The 23,506-nt window shown below is 52.0% G+C and overlaps 1 protein-coding gene across 3 annotated transcripts in view; it reads right to left on the reverse strand.

Annotated features, from left to right (window-relative positions):
• Positions 1 to 1,643: 1,643 nt before the first annotated feature.
• Capn15 (calpain 15) overlaps positions 1,644 to 23,506 on the reverse strand; it is a 25,791-nt gene continuing 3,928 nt past the window's right edge. Inside the window, exons 1-11 of one of the 3 annotated variants that reach the window (XM_028756512.1) lie at positions 16,529 to 16,704; positions 7,287 to 8,760; positions 6,497 to 6,705; positions 6,212 to 6,395; positions 5,920 to 6,143; positions 5,243 to 5,368; positions 5,009 to 5,161; positions 3,958 to 4,119; positions 3,373 to 3,871; positions 3,115 to 3,293; positions 1,644 to 3,041 (exon numbers count right to left, since the gene is read on the reverse strand). In XM_028756512.1, the coding sequence (XP_028612345.1) occupies positions 2,864 to 3,041; positions 3,115 to 3,293; positions 3,373 to 3,871; positions 3,958 to 4,119; positions 5,009 to 5,161; positions 5,243 to 5,368; positions 5,920 to 6,143; positions 6,212 to 6,395; positions 6,497 to 6,705; positions 7,287 to 8,760; positions 16,529 to 16,704 (3,564 nt within the window). In that variant the 3' untranslated portion in view covers positions 1,644 to 2,863. Of the gene's footprint in view, positions 3,042 to 3,114; positions 3,294 to 3,372; positions 3,872 to 3,957; positions 4,120 to 5,008; positions 5,162 to 5,242; positions 5,369 to 5,919; positions 6,144 to 6,211; positions 6,396 to 6,496; positions 6,706 to 7,286; positions 8,761 to 16,528; positions 16,705 to 23,506 lie in introns of those variants that run through there. The other 2 variants (XM_028756513.1, XM_028756514.1) reach the window with 2 other exon arrangements.

The raw sequence follows: 23,506 nt of genomic DNA on the forward strand, positions 1-23,506 counted from the left end.
GGGGTCCACACCAGGCTGTTGTGTGCCCCGGGCAGGTAGAAGAGGGCCGGGAGCTGCAGGCCTGTCAGCCCAGCGCCCAGAGCTCTGCGCAGGGAGGCAGGGAGGCCATGGCTAATTTGTACACTAAGTGCTTCTGACAGGGATGCCTCGCAAGTGAGAACATGCCACTGCCCGCCCTGGGAAGGCCACAATGGCTAGCAATGAAGACAGTAGGCCCAGGAGAAAGGACCAGAGGGACACAGGGCCAATGAGGACCAGGAATTTGAGGAAAGGCAAGAACAGGTTGATGGCTCCTGGGACTATCAACACAGAAGCATGAAGATGAGACAGACACACAGACAAGGGGAAACGAGCCTTACAACTTCCATGTCCACAGTGCGAGTCACTAGTCCTTCTGCTTTCTTGGGTTTGTGACCTCCTGCACAGGGCACAGGACAGTCAACCCACGTCTAGCCTAGCCTGCTGACAATAGAGGGTAAAGTCCGCTTTGACCAGTCTGCCTACCTGGCTCCTTTAGGTCTCTTACCCTAACCAGAATCAAGCAGCCTTTTGAGGAGACCCAGGTCCCTCCCAATACTAGTCCAAGAGTTTTGCTTACGTGTACAACTCCTCTCTGGATGCCTCTTTGCTCTCTCTTCCCCATATGCTGGGGTCCACAAGGAGGGGAAAGGAAAGGTGTTTGCTGAGACTAACCAGAGCAGATGAGCATGCAGTGGCTGGACCTCCATCTTGCCCTGAGAAAGTCCTGGCCTGTCTCTTGAGTTGTTCTGGGGCTGGAGTTGCAGAGGCCAGTACCACACTGTGTGCCAAGTGACTAGGGCAGAGGAAAGGGGTCTCTAGAGAAGCTGGTCTTTGGCTGCCAAAGATGCCCAGAACTGGCTCCTGCCATAAGTACACATAGGGATACGTCTTGCCCCTCCACTGTGAGAGAAGGTCCAGCCTGGTGCGCAGCCGCATAGGGGCAGGGAAGGCGCTGTGGGCGTCGAGGTGAGATGTGTTGTGGCAGCTGCCCCGCTGCCCGAGGCCCGCCCGGAGCGAACACTGCTGGTGGCTTTAATTGCTTTCACATTCGATGGGCTGGCCTGTGACAGGCCTCTTACGCAGTGCACTCCGGCCGTGAACCCCCAGCCCCCGCTTGCCCAGGGGCATCCTCCAGCTCCTGAAGGAGCCTGGGCTGCTGGCCAGAGATGGGCTGAGCAGCTTAGCGTCACCTGTGATATGAGATGGGCCCAGGCTGCACCAAGCTGGGAGGGGACACAGCACACCAGCCAAGAAGAGAGCAGCAGCTCCAGCCCCACTCGCCCCCTGGCTCCATCTGCTCCTTCTTGGTGACTGATGGATTTAGACAGCCTTCATCCCCCCAGTGCAGACAGGGAAAAAAAAAAATACTCGCACACACATTGTCCTGCCTACCATGCTGGTCCTACCTGGCTGTGGGGCTCAAACCCCAGGGACAGGCTCCAGCCTCTGTCACACCTGTATACTCACTAGTTCTTGAGGATTCTGGCGGGGTCATAGGCAGAAGCAAGAACTGTCACCTTACAACCCATAGTATTCCTCTAGAGTTTATCCAGGAGACCCCTACCCTGGCCTTCGGAGCAGCCTGTTTGTGTGTGTGTAGGTATTGGAAGGGTGACAACAGATTGCAAGCTCCTTACAAAACAAAACACTTTTATTTGGTCCTTGGAGCCTGAGTGGAAATGGCCTGTGGGGTGCATCATCGAACAAGGAAGGGACTGACAGCTGATAAAATAGTCTCTGTGTTCGAAGAGCTGGTCCTATTTACAGGGTTAAAAATATTCACAGCTCAGAGTAAAAGGAGGCTCAGAGGGGAGGGGAATGTTTCTCTAGGTATAAAAACCCTCTCAAGTCCCATGGAGGCATGGAGAGTGGGCATATGGGAGCTGCCCACTATCTAGGGGGCTGCAGGACAGTGGCAGCCAGGTGGGGGGCCCAGGAAATGACTCAGGCGTCCATGTGGCAGATAAGGGCTCTGATCTTGACAAGCAGCTGGGGGAATGCTGGGCAGGTGGGCCGCTGGCTTCCCTCATCTAGGGGAGGGAGTAGTCAGTCACACCTTACACGTGCCTGCGAGGGGATTGGAGTAGGGTATTCCTCTCTGTGGACAGACTGAGGCCATGGGACAGGGCTGACGGTGGCCAGGGAAGCTAAGGACAAAGCGCTTCTCTAGACAGCAGGGCTGGGCCTGGCTCCTGACCTGCGGCCCCATCATGGCTTCGATCCTGGCAGGTGCTCCAGGAATTGCATAGTGTTGCAGGAGGTGTAGCTGTCCCCAAGCCCTGGCCGATGGCCACCAGGCATGTGCTTCCTGCAGTGTGCTGCTCACACGCCAGGGCTATCAGGACCCTGATCATTAGGGCAGGGAGCTGGGCTTGGGAACAAACCAAAGGGAGAAGCAGCAGATTTGAGCCCCCACAAAGGGCTGCCCATGTTCTCAAGGCAGGTCATGGCCTCTGAGCCCCCAGTTGGTTCTGTGAACATATATCTGGGCTGCCTCTCTATAGTAAGTGACCCAACATTCACAGGGAAGGGCAGCCCCATTTGGGCCTTGGCCACCTGAAGCTGTCCCCAGGGCTCAAGACAGAAGTACTGGAATGAAGCCCACCCGGTTCGAGGTATTCTGCATGGCAGCTGGGAGGCCTGGTGGGGGACTGAGGGTACTTGGGGTGGGATAGGAGGGGAGGGAGGCCCAAGGGAGGCTGCACCCTGTGGCTGGCGGCTCCCTGGGCAGGGTCCTGAGATTCTGGTTCAAGCATCCTCCATTGGGGGTCTCCCTCATAAAGTGCATGTAGGGGGGCAGGTGGGTAGATCTGCACACAGCCCTTGCCCTAGGGAACTGCAGTCACAGTGGCCGGGGTCCATGTAGGCCGGCCACATCAGGTGTGAGTGGGGGGCTGTGGGTACCCCTAGAGGCTGTCCAGTCACTGAGGAAGGCCTGGGCTGCCTTGCGATGTGCCAGGCGATGGGTGATTGAGAATCCAGCATTGCCTTCCAGCTGAGACAAGATCACCAGGACCTGCCTGCAGGAGAGGGCTGATGAGGGTCTGTGGAGGACCAGGGTCCAGGGCAGGCAAGCAAACAGCAGGTACCCACCTGTGCAGGGGTGGTACACTGTCCTGGGTGCGCAGGCTGCCACGTGTGGACACCACATTGAAGCTGTCGGTGCAGTCACATTGCACATGCAGGTAGGACTTGGGATGCCGGTTCTCCACTACCACGATGAGCCCCGCCCAGCCATGAGTCAGGTAATAGCAGGTCATGCCCTCTCGACCCTGGGCATAGGCACAGGATGGGTGGGCCAGGGCTGGTGGTTGCCCACCCGCTGCCCACCCCCATCAGGACCCCACCCACCTCATGCCGCTCGCCCCGGCTCTCAGTGAGCAGGATGATGGCATCGGCCAGTGTGGTTGGCTGCGCCTCCACCGGCTCCACCATGACCAGCCTGGAGCTGTACACTGCGAGTACGTGGCCGGGTGGTTCGGGGGCACCTCGGGGGACCCCTGCTGAGGGGCTGGAGGCTGTGGGGGGTGTGGATAAGGGAGCCAGCAGCTTTCCCGTGGGTGGGCTTTGGGGCTCGGAGGGTGGGAAAGTGGGTGTGGGCCTCATCTGGCTGGGGCCCTTACCCTGGGCAGGGGGCCCTGGTGGAGCAGGGTTCCAGTGGTTGAAGGCACAGCACACCACAGCATACTCCCCAGGCTCCAGCATGACATCACAGTTCACAAACTTCTTAACAGCACGTTTGCTGTGGGCCAAGAGGCGGCCCAGGCTCAGGCGGCCACCAGTGCCAAAATTGGCCCGGAACACTAGGATGCACAGATCCAGGAGGTGGCTGTCTACTGAATCCGAGCGCCTGAGGGCCAGAGACAATAGGCTGGGTGCTCATGTGGCCACAGCCATGAGCTCCTAGCTTGGTATAGTGGCCACCCTGTTGCCTACCTGCTGCCCTCCTGGAAGAGGGCAAACTCCAGTGAAGCACGCTCCAGCACTGTGAGTGCTGTCACACCCACAGGCCCACTGGCAGTGCTTGGGAAACAGCCCTGAACCCGAGCCTCTTGCCAGTCTGAGTGTACCTTGCAGATGTCCACAGAGTCGAAGTACCTAGACAGTGAGGAAAGGGCAACTGAGCAGAGCACAACCCAGTGCGCCCATTCCAGGGTGCAGTGCTCACACAGGGGGTGGGGGTGGGGGTGGGGGGTGGGTGGCTCCACTGCTCAGCTTCCAGCATTCACAGCAGGCTGTCTCCTATCACTCTCTCCTTGCCCTAGGAGCCCCAGTGTCCCTCCAGAAAAGGCTCTCTGCGCAGGAAGCATGTGCCTCTATGGTGCCCCAGCTGCTGGGGCTGCTGCAGCCAGGAGGGGATTAACCTCCTCGATGGGTGAAGCCACCAGTGAGTTCCGAGCTGAATGGAAAGGCTATGGAGAGGCGGTGTCTGGTTGGAGCAAGTAGGACAGAGGCTATACATGCTTCTTCCTGTCTGTCTCTGGTTCTTAGAGGCAATGGGACGAGCAGCTCTGCTCTGCCACACCCTTCGGCCTTACCAGCTCTAAAGCAATGGAGTTAGCTGATCATATGCTGAGTTCATGAGCAAAATACACACACACACACACACACACACACACACACACACACACAAATATTAAGATGGGGTTTCATAAAGCCCAGGCTGGCATGGAATTCAATGTTTTTCAGGATCTTGGGAGGATCCTCCTGCCTCAGCTGCTGGAGCGTTGGGATTACAGAGGTGTGCTATTAGTTTTAAGTTGTTCCTCTCCAGTATGTGTCACAGTGATGCAAACTGACATATTTCCTGGACATCATGGGGATGCAGAGTGACTCACACAAAAGCCCTGTGTACTTATAGACATAAACTCCTTGGCCAGACCGAGAGCTGCCATTCAGAGGCCTGCAGGAGCTGGGACACAGACAAGCTGCTTATCCAGACCAGCTCCCCGATGCTCTAACCATGAACGTGAGGGCATGCAGGTACCTGATAAAGTCACTATACTCCATCCAGAAGACACCCTCACTGCTGCCATGTGGCATGAGCTCAGCTTTCAGGTGCCCTGGCCAGTGTGGCCACTCATCCGACCAACTGCCATTCCAGGAGAAACGGCCCCATGGGTTCCGGAGTCGCAGGAGCCTGTGGATCACAGGACTGAGAACCAAAACTGTGTGCTCTGTATCAATACACTTATCCACCCTCAGCCAGTTGGGCTCCTACCTGGAGCCCTGAACGTCACGAACATCCAAGACGGAGTAAGCATGGCGGGGACGCAAACCCAGGCTCTCGTAAGCAGCATCATCCACCTTCATGTTCCCTCCCCCACAGGAGGCACCCATCAGGAACCTGTGTGGGCACAGAAACCCTGGCTAATGAAATGGATGGACAGCAAGGAACATGCCCTCCTTGAATGTGGGGTGTATAGTTTGGGACCCACATGACACATGCTTTCAGGAAGTACTGGCCCACTCTGGATGAGCTTAGAAGGCCTGAAGTGGTGGGCAGGAATACTGCCCAAGTTCAACTGTAGTGTGGATTTTGGCATCCTCTCTCAGGCCCAGGGCTTCTGTATGTCTTTGGATCTATACTCTCCTAGACCTTGGGAGACAGGTGTCACAGTTCACAGAGCTGCCCAGGGTGCACCACACCTCAGAAGACCTCCTCCCACTCCATAGGGTCCCTCTGTGGACTCTTGCCTATCTTTTCCTAAGTGGGAGGTGATGAGATCTGGACTCTTCCCAGTGTGGCTACTCACATGCACTAGCTATTCTCTCTGACTACGGCCGGCTGCACTAGAGCACCTTGTTAGATGCAGATACAGTGAAGGTGCCCACTTTTCCCACAGCTCCGCCTCTCCTCCCAATGCCAAAGACAAAGGCAGTACCTGCCCCTCTTACCCAGCCTCCTTAGAACTCAGCATTTTGGCCCAGATGAGATCAGTGTCAACAGGTTCTTCTCGGGGGTTAGTGGAGCTGACCTGCAGTGCCAGGCTCTCACAGGGGGCTCCAGTGAGTGTGGCCAGACCTTCAATGGCACGCCCTGCCTGGAGGGCAAAGTAGGAGCCGTGCAGCTTGGCCAGTGCCTTCTCAATAAGGGCCACCCACAGCTGCTTCCGCTGTGCCTGGGGAAGGGATGAGAGTCAAAGACTGCCTGGTTTCTCTGACCCTACCTCCCACCTTGCTGTCCTACCTGTGAGAAGAGCAAAAACCCAGCCTCATCACAGGGCAGCATGTCATCCACCAGCACTGTCGTCCACGTGCCATCTTTACACAGCCGCACCTGGTAGGCACCCTCTGCACATAGGCTACGTGTGACCATCACCCTCTCCACGAGGTCGGGACGTTCAGCCAGTACTGCCAATGCGCTCAGGAACCTGGATGGAGCCAGGCAACTTCACAACATGCCCACAACTGGACCAGTAGCCTCCATCCTCCCCTGAGCTTGTCTGGCCCTGACAGGAACCTGGAGCCTCACCAGCAGTTCCCCAGCAGGCCCTGTAGGATGTCAGAGGGCCTCAGGGTGTGGAAGACTGACCACGGAGTGCCGTGGTCCCTGAAGACAGAGCAGTTGATTTCGTGGGGCCGCAGCCACTGTTTCACTCGCTGCTGGACGCTGTCGCCCACTGGGAAGCCGACAGATGCAGGCCCGGGGGGGAAGCTGTCATCCACAAAGTTCACACTATTCTGCAGGGACCATGGCCGGACATTCAGGCTGGGCAGGGCAGCCTCAGACCCAGAATGATCCCATTCTACCTTTTGGGGTAAGCCCCACCCTCCCAAGGGAGCAGCTTCAGAAGGTTGGGGTGGGGTCCCTGCATGTTATACCAACCTCGGTGCTAGGCAACTTCGAATCGTTTGAAGGGCTCACCGTCAGGATGATCCTGAGTGGGCAAGGGGATACCTGGACTCCCTGACCATGACACTGCAGGCCAGTGGCAAGCAGGCCACCGTGAGCATGTTAGCCTGGTATGGCACGGCTCCAGCTGCTCTTTCAGCTGACCCAATGGCGATTGCCACCTAGGGCTCATGCTCTGTGCTCAAACGGAACACAGGGTGTCCCTCCTGGCCTAGAGCTCTAACAGGGACTCCATGCTGCCCTGTGTAGGACAGCCTCACTATATCCTTATCTCTCTGTGGGCTTACACATGGGAGGTCTGGGGTCCTCCTAGGCATGTGAGCTGAGGGAGAGTGACATGAACAGTGGAGATAAATATTAGTTACCTTGGGTCAAGCTGGTTCTCAGCCTCAAAAGAGAGGCTACTTACCTCTCTGCAGAAAGCCACTATGTTCTCCCAGAGTGCCTTGGCCTCGCCCTCATCTGTCTGCCTCCGCTTCTCCACATGCATACTCTCCCTGCGCCTCAGGGGGGTAGCCCCCCGGCACTGGGTCACCAGAAGCTGTGGTGTATGGCAGGCTGCACAGTGCTTGGCCCGAGGTGTGTTGATCAGAGTACAGGCAGGGCAGGCCCACTGGCCCAGGCGATCAGGCAAGAGACGGGCAGCCTTGTGTGCTGAGGGAGCTCGTCCACAGGAGCCAACACAGGGGCCAGGCTTGTCGGCACCACAGTCGGGGCAGTGGGTAGGGGGTTCACTGTGCTCCTGGAAACCATGCAGCTTGGAGCCACCACACGCTGAACACCTGGGGGCTGTTGTGGGGTTCCTAAGTGTACACCTGGCACAGGACCAGGTGGTGAAGTCAGGGCTGGAGGGGCTGGCAGGTGTGTAACGCACAATGTCTCCAGTCAGGTCAATGACATCACTGCATGACTCGCAGCGGGCAGGGCTGCTCTCTGGGGCGGGTTCCTCCTCCAATACACTCAGTCGCTTGCCTGGCAGCAGCTCCTTGCCTGAGAGCAGCTCAGCTAGGCGGGGGGCCCCAGCTGTAGCTCTTCCCGGGCCCTGCTGGAGGCCTTTGGAGCTTGTGGAGGCTGAGGACTGAGCAGCCTCAGGCACAGGTGGCTGAAGCTGAGGGGGAACCTCCCGGCGGCTTCTGGGTACAGGGTTGTTCTGTAGGGTGGGTGAGAAGGGGCTGAAGAGTGGTACCCTAGGTGACTCCTGGTCACTGGAGGTGGGACCCTGGCTGGTAGAAGGAGAATCAGCCTCAGCACCTTCCCCAGGGAGGACAGGCTGAGATGGAGCAGGAACAACATGAAAGCCAGTAGGGGCTACAACCTCGGGAACCACCAGGGCCTCTGGGGGGATTCGAGGCAATGACAGTTTCCGGGGTCCCCCACAGGCAGAACAAGAGCTGGCCACTGGTGTGTTATGCAGTGTGCAGCGCTGGCATGCCCAGCCACTGCCAGGTTCTGCCCTTTCCCCTTCGTCCTCCTGCTCCTTTTCTTCCTCTTGAGGGTGCCCTCTGGCTGGCTCTGTGGCCATTAACCCTGCTGTCCGCACTGGGCCTGCTTCCTCCTTGCCGTTGCCCTTTGGCTCCACCAGTATGGTGGGTGGCTTGGGCAGGACTCCATTGATAACGGGCAGCAGAGGGGCCCCAGGCACAGGCTCTGGGGTGAAGCCACACACTTCGCAAGCCTCTTTGCCTAAAAAGTTCCGGAACGTACAGCGTGCACAGGGCCATTTCTGCTCCTCAACACTGAGACGCAGGATCTGGTCAAGGTCGGGCTTATGTCGGGGGGCCTCACAGATGGAACACTGGCGTTGGCCGGCAGGGTTCAGGAAGGTGCAGCGCGCACAGGACCACTCCCCAACTGTGGCCATAGACCCAGGAGAATGAGTGTGGCTGCAAGGGAAGGACCTAATTAGTGTGGCTCCTTTGGGGCCTATGGTCACAGTGTCCCATGGGTGACAGATACCACTCTTTCAGGGAGGGTGACTGGGACTGAGGGAAATGACTGCTAAGGCAATAAGTGTGGCCAACTCAGGGTCAGCTCTGTTCTGTCTAGAATATGTTCAGGAGGGTAGGTGTGGGGATGGCCACTGGTCAAGAGCAACCCGAGCCTTTGTCCAGTGTGTGTCTCAGCCCTGTAGCTCCTGTCATCTGTAGGTGCCGTGGGAGACCACTTGACCCTTACTTAGTTCAAGGCAGGATCAGATTCAAGCCTGCTCCCTACTGGCTTGGTATACTCTATAGCGTTAGGCTGAAAGCAGGGCAGTAGTCAGTACTGGAAAGCTGTGTGGATCCTTCTTGGAAAAGCCACCTGAGCACAGTGAGGATACAGAGCAGACACAGGGTGAGCCTGGATGGAGGCAGACATTACCAGGCTTGTACCTTGCATGGGCCCGGGAACCTGACATACTTCTCCTGGGCTTTGGAACAAATGCATAATCCTCTGGTTCAGAAGAAGGAAAACTCTCCTCTTTAGAAAAACAAAGCAAAACAAAAAACCAAACCAATTCTTCCCTCCAAAATATGACTTGCCTAGGGGCTCAGAGTGGATCCTGACTCTACCTGCCTGTGTGTGTTGGTTAGCCCCAGGAGGGACAAGTGGAGAGACGCTGGTCTCATATGTAGATGCTGCTGAGCTGCCCACAGCCCTGTCCACAGGGGCAAGGCCCAAGTGGACAGAAGGGGCCGAGAGCCCTGGAGCAGCAAATTCACAGGTGCTCTCAGCTGGGCTCAGAGCCTGGAGATCAGCAGACCTCTCGCCTCAACTCCTTTTCTTGGAGAGGGCTCATGGTTAAGGGTAGAACAGCCCGTGTGTTCCCTCAGGTACCTCTCATATGAGAGCATTAACTCTCTCCACCTGCACACCTACTTCACAGCACTAACGAGATGGGCATCCCAGAGGGTCCCGGTGGGCCAAAGCAAATTTGACAGGTCACATCCCAGGAGTATTGTGAGGGAAGTCAATCCTCATGAAGTGGCTCCTAGGGGGCTCTCTTAGGGCTCTCTGATTCAGGCCTAGGCCCCTGACGGGACAAACGGAGGAATGCCGGTGATGGCTAATGTTTATTTGGAATCACGCAGAAGACATACCTCTGCTGGCAGCATCTTTGAGGGTGTTTCCAGAGAGGGTGATGGCTAATGTTTATTTGGAATCACACAGAAGACACACCTCTGCTGGCAGCATCTTTGAGGGTGTTTCCAGAGAGCTTTAACTGAAGAGCGAAGACCCATTCTGTAGCTAGGCTGGCCTCAAATTTACAGAGACCTTCTTGCCTCTTCCAAGTGCTGGGGTTAACAACATATCCCTCGATGCCTAGCCTAGAAGACCTGCTCTGAATGTGGGCAATACTATCCCACAGACTGGGATCCAGGATTAAATATAAAGGGAAAGAGAAGGGCTGGTGAGATGGTTCAGCAGGTAAACATACTTTCCATTAAATCTGATGACCTGGCAAGGTGGTGGTAGCACATGCCTTTAATCCCAGTACTCGGGAGGCAGAGGTAGATGAATCTCTGTGAGTTCAAGGCCACCCTGGTCTACAGAGTGAGTTCCAGGACAGCCAGGATCATACAGTGTAACCCTTCTTGAAAAAGCAAACCAAATCAAACCATAACCTGATGACCTGAGTTTGACATCTGGGGACTCACGGTGGAAGGACAGAATTAACTTCCATGAATTGTTCTCTGATCTCCATAGGGGAGCCATGGTATGCATGAGTGTGCACACACAACAGAAATTAATATCTGCAGAAGGAGTGAGCATGAGCTTCTTGGCTGCAGATAACCTGACCAGCTGCCTCCTGCTCCCACGGTAATGCTTTCCTTGAACAGTGGGCAGTATACCTTCCATGATGGTTTGAACGAAAATGGGCCCATAGGATATGTTTGGACACCTAGTCAGAATTTCTGCAAGATCTTGAGAGCCACAGTGCTGTGAGAGTAAATTCCAAGATGCAATGAAGGAGAAGTCTAGCCCGTGATTCTGGGGATGCCAGGACCATGGGATGTCTGCTGAGGAAAGCTGCAGGCATGGAGTGCTGATGCCTAAAGAGGCTGTGTGTGCTGTAGATGGCACAAGTGGAGAATGGGGTTACTCAAGGCCATGGGAATCTGGATAATGTCACAATAAGCCACAGGTGCAGGGCACTGAGCTTCAGGGTTTGGGTTCTGGCTTTCTTCACCCTATATACCTTGCTATGCCTCATTTGCTCTCTTTTGGAATGGGGTATGTTTACTCTATGCCACTGTATATTAGAATTATATAAACTTCATAGTTAAGACACTGACTTGAATGTTGGCCTGAGTCAGGTGTGGTGGCACAAGAATATAATAAACCCAGCACTCAGGAGGCAGAGGCAGGCAAGATCACTCTGGTCCCACGGACTCTGACTCCCACTGGCAACTCTTCCCCTTCTATGATGGAGAAGGAATAAAGTAAATTCTTATTCCCTTAGTCAACTTTGTAAGGTATTGTGTCATAGCAAGAAGAAAGATTACTAGTACAAATTTCAAATACTAGGGAGAAGTCCAGGTGCTAACTCATCTCAGGAAACAGCCACAGTGGCCAGTGTCTGGCTTTGGCACAGCTGAACCTAAAGCATGGAAGACAGGTAGATAGGGGAGCACACATGGAAACTCTCAGTAGATGAGACAAATCAGGAAGACTCCATCTGGAGCATAGGACAACTCCAGTGCAAACCAAACGATGCCTAAAGATCGTATCTGTCCTGGGAAGTAGGACAAATTGACCAGAGGCCAAGCCGTGAGTCTTCTGTAACCAGAAAACCTATCAAGACTCTTTGGGCAACTCTGGTCAGCTGTGTGCTGTGTACCTCACAAGACCCCCTACGTATCACTCTCCTTGGTTCACCTGGCTACTGCTCACAGTCCATGGCCAGGCCTATGTCCAGAGCTCAAAGCCCGAGGTTCATAGGCAAGTCTTTACCACCACAAAAGTCTGTAGTAAAAGCCTATGAAGAGCTGAAGACTCAATAAAATCTTTATATAGACTCTGGCAAAACCCCTGAGGAACTCTTAAAATGACAGGCAGAGTACTGCTAGATATCAGGGGACTTGTCTGCACGTGAGATACTGGGCTTGACCCTTAGATCCAGAAGTAAAAAGAAATTAAAAAGAGTTTTGTTGCTTTATTTTCTAGAATTCTCAACACTCCTAAATTATGGAATGTAGGTTCACAGAAATAACTGCAACCCATCAGAACACTGGCTCATAACAGAGTGCAAATTGGGGTAACTGCCAGAGAAATCTGCTCATTCCCGAGCTACAACAGAGCCCACCTGAGTAACGAGGAATGAACACCCAGAGGACTTAGAGGTTGCCACATCAGGCTGTGGCCTTGGTAGGAGTCGTTCCCCTCTTAGGAAGAGCCCATAAAACAACCAAGCTGAGGAAGGATGCCTGGGGCAGCTGCTAACTAAAAGATGGATACCTTTGCCCAGGAGAGCAGCTCTATGCCTTACCCTTGCAGTTTCTTATACTGTCCTGAGTATAGAAGGGTGAGGGCAACATCTACCTTTCTAGGGAAATGCACCAGGCTACTCTCTTGGCTTAGTCTGCTCAACCTTTCTGAATGGGTGTGTTCTCTTTGTCTCTGTCCGCAGGCAGCTAATGCCTAAATCAACAGTGTACTGATTAACCAGCCAGGTAAGGCTGGACATAAGAGGGCTCCTACACTGGGCTCACAAGAGGGTGGAGGAGGGAGATCCAGTGTACCTTGATCTCCTTGGCTCAGGTGGTGTGAGCAGCCTTTTTATCCACACAGTGGGTGTTTTCCTAAAGGAGAGTACCTGCTATTCTGGAGGTGACAGTCCTTACATATGAGGAGCTGCCATGCCCCATGCTTCTCCCAGCCCACTCCTGCCCTATCAGAGCAGGGGAAAAGGCTGTCTGTCTCACGTGCTTGTGCTGTGTTACTTCTGTGTGATTGTATGTACCTATGTGAAGAAGGAATCCTGACAGGCGGCCACAGAGCAGTGTCATCTGTTTTTCTGCTATCTGTCTTGCTGAGTAACCCTCTGAGATCCATCCCCTCTAGTTTGGGTATGTATGCATGGATTCTTCCAGATCATTAACACTATTGAATTTATTATTGATTCAACTTGAATGTCCACTGCCTATATGGAGCCATGACACATCCTCAGGTCTTGGAAATCTCTCCTTATCCTACTTGTTCAGCTAAACCGTTCTGAGCTTCTTTAATTTTTTTGCTTACATAGCTCAAGCTATTCCTGAACTCCTTATCCTCCTGCTTCTGCCTCTAGAGTCTTGGAATTGTAGGCATGCACTTCCATGCCTGGCCAGAGCTCTGGATTTGAAACTCTTATTGATTGATTGATTGATGATTGATTGACAGGATCTCTTTGTAGCCCCGGCTGTCCTGGAACTCGTACTCACAGAGATCCATCTGTTTCTGCCTCCAGAGTGCTAGGCTTAAAGGTGTGTAGCATCACACCCAGCAAAAATTTTGACTTTAATATATTTATTTTCATGTGCGTGTGTGTGCGTGTACGCACGTGCTCCTGAGTTTATGTATATATACCATGCACACGCTGAAGGCCCTAGATGTCAGAGAGGCACTGGATCCCCAGGAACAGAGTTCCTGATGATTATGAGCCACAAAGAGAACTCAACCCAGTGTCCTCTGGGAGAGAAGTGTGTGCTCCTAACCATGGTACCATCTCTATAGCCACCGGAATCTTGTGCTGTTTTGCTTATTGAGACAGGGTCTCACTCAGCAGCCCTGGACAGCCTGCAGCTCACTATGTGGCCCAGGCTGCCTCAAACTCTTAGCAATCCTACTTTGCTTCCTGCCGCAGCCTGCAAATTCTGCAGTCTAGGTGTGACTGTTCACAACACTGAACAATCCCTCACCCCCAAAGAACTCACTTAAGAATGAAGCAACAATGAGCTTGAATTTTTTTTTGGGGGGGGAGGGTTTCGAGACAGGGTTTCTCTGTGTAGCCCTGGCTGTCCTGGAACTTACTCTGTAAACTAGGCTGGCCTCGAACTCAGAAATCCGCCTGCCTCTGCCTCCCAAGTGCTGGGATTAAAGGCGTGCACCACCACCGTCCAGCGAGCTTGAACTTTTATCTACACACATGAATTTAGTAAAATATGAAAGTAGGAGAGTCATCCACTCATGTAACATGTGTATGGTGATATTCTCTGCTGGGGCACAGCTGATTGACTTACACGACTGAGACAAAAGTCTAATATATAGCCTCAGCACTCAAGCCATGGTGTGGGCCTAGCAATTCTATTCCTAACAAATTTTCTTCAGGAGATACACATAGACACAGACACAGACACACACACGCATGCACGCACGCACCATGCACATACAAACATGGGATGTTCAACACTAATAGCCATCAGAAAAATGCAAATCAAATCAAATAAGGCTCCACTGCACACCCTGCAGGATGGTTAGTCAAAGACAGAGGAGAGCAAGCATCTTCAGAGTCAGAGGAAACCAGAACCCTGCCAACATTGTTGGGGGGGGGGGATGTAAATGGGCCAACCCCTGAGACAGCAGTGTTTCTCAGAATGTTATATAAACTCACAGCAACTCCAGCCCAGGGATATACTCAAAGCAACAATTAAACACATGTCCACATAAAAACCTTTAACATGAAAAAAAAAAAAAAAGGAAGAGTCAGGCATATTGACACACTGGAGGCAGAAGCAGATCTACAGGCCTGGTCTACAAGAGCGAATTCCAGGACAGCCAGAGCTGTTACACAGAGAACTCTTTTCTTAAAAACCAAAAATAAACCAAACCAAACACCCACAACACCAAAAACAATCAACCACACGAAAAACAATAAAATAATCTTTAGCATTAATGATTATAAGAAGCACCATGCATAAGAGCTAAGTGGAAATAACATACTGTTTCTGAGCAGACAAGCCAAGGGTAGCTTCTATCATAGACAGCATACCACTGAAGTATGAAAAGGAAGGAGGTCCTGACAAAGCTGCAACGGGATGAACCTTGAGGACAGTATACTAAGTGACATGAGCCAGACAGACCCAGGTCACATGGGAAATCTCTAGAAAAGGTAAACCTACAGACAGGAAGTAGCTTAGTGACTACCTGGGGCCAGAGCAGGGACCAAATGACTACAAACAGGATCTCTTTCAGGTGCAAACCAGTTAATAACTATGTTTGTTCCAAGCTATGACTGGGTGAGAATGACCTGTACATTAACTAATAACAGCTGAATTTGATGGTGTGCATGTTGGCTAGTTTGATGTTAACTTGATACAAGCTAGAGTCATTTTGGAAGAGGAAATCTTCAGCTGAGAAAATGCCTCTACTATCTGGCCTGTGGGCAGGCCTCTGGTGCATTTTCATGACTGATGATAGCCGTGGGAGGGTCCACTTCCTGTGGGCAGTGTCACCCCTGGGCTGGTAGTCCTGGGTGCTATAAGGCAAGCTCAGTGAGGCCCGAGGAGCAAGCCAGTAAGCAGCTCTTCTCTATGGTTTCTGCATCCGCTCTTCCTCTAGGTGCCCTCCCTGAGTTTCTTCACTGATGGACTGTGCTGTGGAACTATAAGCTGAAATAAACCTTTCCTCCCCTAGTTGATTTTGGTCAATGGTGTTTTATCACAGCAACAAAAAACCTAAGATAGTGTGTAAGTCTTATTTAAAGGAGTTAAACTTCGCATTGAAGGTATTGCCTGGAACATCTTGCAGACCTAAGGGGAACTGACACTATAATCCCTCATGCACATGTGAAAACAGTACACCATCCCCACTTGCTTGAAGGTCCCTGCCATTGTTCTGCCAGTCACGTCTCTCCAGACCAATGTCTTCTGACCACGAGAGTGACGTACGTGGCCCTACAGATTCATGTAGTCTCAATACCAGCATCTCCTTAGTCACCCCAGCCAGCTCAGACTTTGCTGTCAAAGGCACCTGAGAAGGTAGTTTCTTGTCTACAGCTTTATGCCCATCTAATTTCCTATTCCTGACAGCTGTTTGTGGAAGTCATAGCCATGTCCTTCTGAGTAGAGAAAAGTTAAGAGTTACCTGGGTTCACCAGAACAGAGCTACTAGGTCTACATCTTCTCTGAGGTGAAGTCCTGGATGTTTAGGGAGTGTCAGATACCCCTCCAAAAGGAAGCTGATGACACGAATGGCTTAGAAAGGATGACTTGAAGGGAAAAGTAGGCCCCTGTGGTTCTCTACAGCCAGAGGCATCCTTAGAGGCAGCTATACTGGAGCATAGGCACCGTAGGTAGGGGAGGGAAACAGTGTTCGACTCTGACAATTGTGTGAAGCAAGCCAGCACTCTTAATACACGCTAGCCACAAGGGCTAAAGTCATCAGCAACCCTAGTAGGGGTCTCCAGACAGATTTCATAGGAATATAACAGGCCCTGGGACAACAAGTTCTGCTCAACAGCATGCCAGAGCACAATCTTAGGCAGAGGAAAGCCTCAGCCTCAGACCTGCCAGCCAAGAGCAGCAACCCCAGATCAGATCAGCTCCTGCACCTTTAGGGGAAATGAGTTGCCAGAAAATTGTGATAAACAGAAACCCTGCTCTGAGCAAGCATCTATGCCAAGGAAGGACACATTGAAAAAGAAGTCTCCTGCCCATGACCCTTCAGGGTTGTCCCTCCCCACCTTCTTACCTTCGGGCCCTGGGTTGCGGGTGCTGTCTGGTGACCAGAGCACTTCCCCAGACAGTCTCCCCAGGGCCGCTCCTACACCAGCCAGCTGCTGCTGGGGGCCCTGGGTAGGATGGCCCCCCAGGGAAGCCGTGGTCTGACTCCGTCTCGGCAGCCAGGGAGGAGGCGGAGCTCCCCATGGCCCCCCTGACAGCGGCCACGTAGAGAGCCGGGCCTGGTCACCTCTGGCCGGTGGCACACGGACGGAAGCATGGAGAGAGGAGAGTGCCCCCACCGAAGAAAGGGCAGGGCAGCCGGCTGGTCAGTGACACAACAACAAAAATAAACAGAATAAAAAGAGAGAAGAAACAGTGTAACTCACACAGATCAAACTCTAGGCCTGGGATAATTTCCCAGCATGCCATGGGGTATGCAAGGGGAAAATGAGGTTCAGGAACCTGGGCATGACTTTTAGTACTCAGCACTGTAGTGGATATCCCACAGACAAGCTCCACAAAGGAATATAGGTCAGAGGCCAAAATATAGGCTGACTCCGTAGAGCTGCAACTCCCTGCCTTGAGGCACATTAGGGTTTTAGGAAATAACCCTAGTTTGAAAACCCCATCATCCCTCTCAAACTTGTCTCTAGTCTAGAAAGAGGTTTTATTCCTCAATTAGGAGAACATTCTGCCTCATTACAGATAACCATCAAGGAGACATTAAGTCCACAGGAAAGGAAAAAATGAAGGGGCAGAGGGCACAGTGGGATGGTACTTTTAGATCTAAGAGGGCAGCGTCTGACTGTGTAAACACACACTCACCAGGCAAGCCCTAGACCTAGAGAATCCCAGGGAACCTGAGAGACCATCCACACCAGGGAGGAAGCACCAGGGAGGAAGCGGATAGGCTGTGCTGCAGGAGAGTTGGCTTACACCTGGTGGCTAAGGGAGTGGTAATGAGACCAAACAAACCTGAGGACTTGGCAGCTGGGGAGACACTCACAGGATAACTTATAGCCAGCCCTCTTCTGGCTATAGGTGAAGGTCTATATGTATGCTGCCTTCTGATAGGGTAGGCCACAACTTGTCCTGGTTTCAGCAGTTCCTACCTGAGTCTCCAATAGCACTTCCTCTGGCTTCTGAGTAAGTCTCTATAACACCGACATTGGTATTGGGGTACAGATGAGAGGAGCCTGACATACGGGGTCAAGAGGCACACCTACGAAGTACTCAGGAAGGCTCAGGAGACATGGGCGACAGTCTGTGTAGTGCTTTTGAGAGCCAGCACCTGACACCTGGAAGGACCACTAGCACCAAGCCCAGCCCCACTCCAACACATCCAGGCATGGGGCTGGGTAGTTCTATAACCCCTCACCATGAGCTTTCAATCAGAACCAGCTATTTCTCCCATGAGAAAGTGTTTCCTTCCTGACCATTTCTGAGTTAGCATGTGAGGGGCTGCTTTTGCCAAGGGACTGGCTCTATTGGCTGGGTGGCCCTTTGAGACTTGAAGGCTTTTAATTCATATTTTGAAATGGCTAGAGAACATAACAAAAGGGAAAGGATAGGAGAACTGAACTTAAGTGCAATTAACATTTCACATGCCTCTTTCCATTTTTTTCTTTTGGAGACAGGGTCTTACTTTGTAGCACAGATTGGTTTAAGCTCAGCATCCTCCTGCCTCCACTTCCCAGTTGCTGTGATTACAAGCATAAGACACCACACTGGGCTAGAAAATTCAAATTTCAATGTCTACACAAAAGACCGTGCTCATTTATTTACATGTTGTCTGTGGCTTCTCTCAGAGATCACACAGCACAAAAAGTCACAAATGTCCCCTGACTGTTCTGTTCCATTAAGGAGGGCTGGCTGGCTGGCCTAGACCAGACAGCACAGCACAGGTTCGGGCTTCCTGCAAGCCATACAAGGAGGTACAAAGAACTAAGAGACAGCTAGAGATCTGGCCAGAACCCACCATGGAAGAATTCCCCAAATTGTCTTCTGATCGTCACATGTGTGCCCATGTTCCCTGCCCTCTCAATAATAATAATAATGCAATGCCAAGTGCAAAGAAGGACAGGTAGAGCTGGTTATGTGAGCTCCCATAATCCAGCACTGAGGAAACTAAAGCAGATGAATCAAGGCCAGTCTGGGGTACATACTGAGACCCCTCAAAAGAAACAAAGCAGGGAGCTCCAGAGATGGCACAATGGTTAAGAACACTTGTTGCTATTGTAGAGGACCTGGGTTGGATTCCCAGTACTCATATGGTAGTTCACAACCATCTATCACTCCAGTTTCAGTGGATCTGACATGCTCTTCTAACATCCATGGGTACACACGCGCATGCGCAACACACACACACACACACACACACACACACCCCTAAAATGTTCATACACATAAAATAATCTAAAAAAAGAAACAAAAAAAAACCCAACAAGCCAACAAAAAACAAAGCTCAGGTAAAAAGACGTTAGCATACTTTGTGCAATTCAACTTCTATAGACTGTTGTCCTGTCAGAATAAAATCATCACAAATGACATTACTGAGTTACTAAGTATCCATTTCCTGGTCAAGGTGCCTCTTCCCACTCCCCAGCCCTCTCAGGGTGCCACAAAGTAACCTTAGCTAACTTCACATTCTTACTGCTTTTGATTGTTTCCACACAGGATCTTATAATGTAGCCTAAGCTGGTAGCAAACTCCTGATTCTCCTGCCTCAGCTTCTGGAGTACTACAATGTACTTGGCTCTAGTCAAGATCTCAGGAGCTCTATGTGCTACAAAGCCCGACCACATCTGCTGTCAAGGAGGAGAGAGTCCTTTGGTGTGCTGATGAGCCTCTGTCCTGGCTAAGGGTCACCTGAGGCTTGAGAGAAGACACTGGCAGTCCTAGTCCTGCCCCCTACCCTACCACACACACCAGGAAGCACTCGGCTACTACCAGCATTTCTTGGCCAGGGGGCCCTCGCACCTTGAGAAGCTGGTATCATACGGCTCTGCTTGTTTTGAGACAGTCTCATGTATCTTGGGATGGCCCAAAACACTATGTAGACAACAATGTTTTTCCATCCTGATCCTCCTGCCCCTATCTTCCAAGTGTAAGGTTATGTGGCGCACCACACAGCTGTACATGTATTGCCTCTTGAAACCCACCTTCTTGCTGCTGGCCTTTCAGGCACAACTATAGGCCCCAGCATCTCCAGTAACCCTGGCTGTTGGTAAGTCCACATGTATGGTAGGCAGCTGGGTAAAAGGTTCTACATGCCTTCCTTCTGGACTCTGATAATCAGGGGCCACTGAGAGAATAGAAGGGGAATCCAGGCCGGGCGGTGGTGGTGCACGCCTTTAATCCCAGCACTCGGGAGGCAGAGGCAGGCGGATTTCTGAGTTCGAGGCCAGCCTGGTCTACAGAGTGAGTTCCAGGACAGCCCGGGCTATACAGAGAAACCCTGTCTCGAAAAACCAAAAAAAAAAAAAAAAAAGAAGGGGAATCCAGCAGAAGCCCAAGAGAGGGTTAGTTGTTTCTCTGGCTTGGCCAACCCTCTACAAAAGCAATTATTCCACCCAAGCAACTTGGCCAAGGACACTGGGACCAGGCCTTCTCTGAAAGAGGCTGGCCCCAATCAGGTCTCCCCCGTCTAGGCCAGAGTACACCAGCATAATCAGCATAATTAGCATGTGGTGAAGGCAGGGACGCTGAGGAATGCCAACACAGGTGGATCCAGTTTTTGTTCATGTTCTGGTTGGCTGTACTCTAAAGAGAACAGCATGGCTCCCACCCTGGGTGTTAGGCCTGAGTCATCCCAAGCGCTGTCCTCTCTTACAGGGCTTGCTGGCAGACAAAGCCCCCTACTGTGGAGAACACTTCACTTGCTCATCCTTTTACTCATTTGTGTGCTCAGCAAACACCCTTTGACCTGTGTTTCGAGTCAGGCTGCTTTAGGAGGTTGGGCACAGCAAGTAGTGATTCTCAGAAGGCCCTGCTCCAGACACTGTCTCACTGCTACATGACTTAGTGTAACTACATCAGCCTCCAACAGGAGGCAGAAGGGGCAGGGTGCAGTAAGGACCACAAGATTTGAGAGATAGGTTCTCCCATCCTCTTAGCCTGGGAGCCTATGCCTTCCCAATGCCACGACCTACCAGCCAGTACCTCCTTTATTTTCATCTGGGAACTGTTCTACTTTTAAATGGGACAGTGGCCTAGATCTGGCCTCAAGGAAGCAGGACTGCCATTGCTCTGAAAGATAAAGTGTTAATTATCAAGATGCATTAGCATGCCCCCAGCCTTGGTGTGACATGTTCTCTGCATATGCTGAGGACAGCTGGAGGGTATCCACCCAGGGCAAGCATGAGAAGACTGGATGACGCTTCCAATAGATTCTGCATGGAGCCACATAAGCGTGTCCTCTCAGTCAGGAGGCCAAGTCCTAGTTATGGTATCAACAGCTTCACCTTCAGCTCTGAGGGCCCATCTGCAGGGGAGATGCTTGGCACATTTCAGGTAGGACAGACTCAGCTTTTCCTCACAGGGGCTTAGGGCTGGAGGTTGGATGGGGACCAACATGGCTCTCACAAGCCACAAAACCTGTCTAAGGGCTGCAAACCCACTATGAAGGTCCCTTTTGTATAACCTGTCCTTTTGACTTACACCACCACAGCCAAGTCAGTACTTCCTGCCCAGAGCTCTCAAAGACTTTTGGGATGTCTCATTTCCAGGACAATCTAGGGGTATCACCAAGTCAAGGCCAGGGAGACCTTGTATACCTTGTGCTTCTAGGGCTCTTGGTATAGGAAGTACAATGTCTTCCTGTATCCCCATTTGGGAGTGCTCTAGGCACAGTGCCCAACCCCAGTGTAACAAGAGTAGAACACGGTTTCCTCTAACAATTGATAAAGTACCTACCACACAAGCCCCTCCTCTTGGTAATGTTATGAAGGACCACCTCACCCCCACTGTAACTGCAGTAACCCCTGTGTCACTCCCCTGTTGAGATAGTGGATGGCAAGGGAGAGCAGTGTCTAGCCCCTACCTGACACTCATAGCTACCCACCATACCTTATAATTGTACCCATCAGTGCAGGAGGCAGCGAGTTAAGATGTGAAGCCAAGAGTAAGCCACTGCTGGGATGAAATGCTGTCCAAAAGACAGCTGACATCAAGGCCAGCTCCAGAGAAAATGGCCTGGGGACAGGAAGTAAACCCTCCCTTCAAGAAACTAGGCTAGGATCTACCTCAAGGAAGCACCCAACCCTATGAGAACTGGCTGAACAGCATTCTCTGAAGACAGGTGAAGTGTCTCCACAGAAATAAACTATCCTTAGCTCTCTGAGCCTTTAGCAGGCCTTAGGCGAGATATCTTAGGTCATACATCCAAGAGGGTATGAGACCCAAGTGACAAGACCAAATGCCACTAGCATAGCTTTCCCAAAAATGTTTTCCACAAAGTCAGAGAACCAGGTTGGTAGGGCAGGGCAGCAGAACAGAGGGCTGGTGACTAGAGACCCTGGGCACTGGCCCAGAGAAAGGGGTTCCTCTTCCCACCTCAGGACTTCAGCCCTGCCACTCCATCAAACAACCCAAGAAACAAGCCACACCATTTGGTAACTAGCTCACCTAAGGCTACACACATGACAAGATGCCAGTGTGCTCACACCTGAGCTGCTGCCTTAGGAAAGGCTTCTGAACAAGCCGACCACTGCAGTATCCACCAAGAGAGTACCCCTCCTATCAAGATTTGGACTCTGGCTCAGGAACACCCAGTGCAGCCTCTGGGATTATCTTAAAGCCAAAGTTCTGCAAATGAGTCCTGACTGGCCTTGTGGCTCAGGCCCTGCCCTCTTCTACAGTGCTATAGCAAGAACCTTTCGGAGGATGTCATTTACTGTCCCACCTGAGCACATGCTGCCCAGGGACTCCTACCCTTTAAGAAGTTGTATCTGTTCCACAGATAGAGACCACAGGGGACAAAGGTTTGCTGGCTCTTCACTGCCACTGTCACAGGAACCAACTTGTCCCATAGTCAAACAGGCCTGTGGCTAATTCTACACTGGTAGGGACAATACAGGAGGTTATTCAAGATCCTGTCTTGATATTCCTCAACTTGGCTCTGCCCTCGGGCAGAGTGCATCGCCAGGGCCACAGATCAGTAGTAGTTGGCAAGAAAGCCTAGGCTGTCTAGGTACTGCCAGGGAGCCATGCCCAGGTTGGGGCTGGGCTCAGGCAAACAGCAGAGTGCCACCAAGATTCCCTGGACTCAGGTTCGCACTATTCAGCCACTCCAACTGCCTGCCAATGGGTAGCCACTGTGCTGAGCTGCAGAGCTCTGCTTTTCTCAGCATCTGCTGCCATTCCAGGCAGGACACTCATGTGTCCTCATCCTGTACTTCCTTTCTGGGGACTGCAATCTCTTACACTCACTTAGTCACTGCACTCTCATATGAACAATGCTGGAGACAGTGGTCACCACCCTCCACCTGCACACAAGAAGCAGTGTGCAACATGAACTCAAAAGTGAACCAGAGATTATACTGAAAGTAAAAAAGCCCATCTAAGAGCCAGGTGTAGGAAAAGCCTTAAGAAGAAGGATGCTGTCCTGAAGCCTCTCACTCTTTCTTCTAAGTGGAAGATGATGCCAGAACATGATACAAGGCAGTTCTCTACTTGAGTTCTAGATTTCTCCATTTGTGTCAAGTACTCCCTGGTCTCCAACTCACAGGCAGAAGTCAAAAACTCAGGCTGGAGCTGGGCATGGTCCCACACAACTTTAATCCCAGCACACAGGAGGCAGAGGCAGGCAGATCTCTGAGTTTGAGGCTAGTCTGATCTAGAGTACGTCCAGGACAGCTAGGACTACACAGAGAAACTCTGCCTCAACACAGACAGACGACAGACAGACAGACAAAAAGAAAGATACAAGCACATAGATAAACATGCAGACATACATGTAAACACACACACACACACACACACACACACACACACACACACACACACA

This window comes from Grammomys surdaster, unplaced genomic scaffold (assembly GCF_004785775.1).
Source record: "Grammomys surdaster isolate TR1022 unplaced genomic scaffold, NIH_TR_1.0 126121, whole genome shotgun sequence".
NCBI lineage: Eukaryota > Metazoa > Chordata > Mammalia > Rodentia > Muridae > Grammomys > Grammomys surdaster.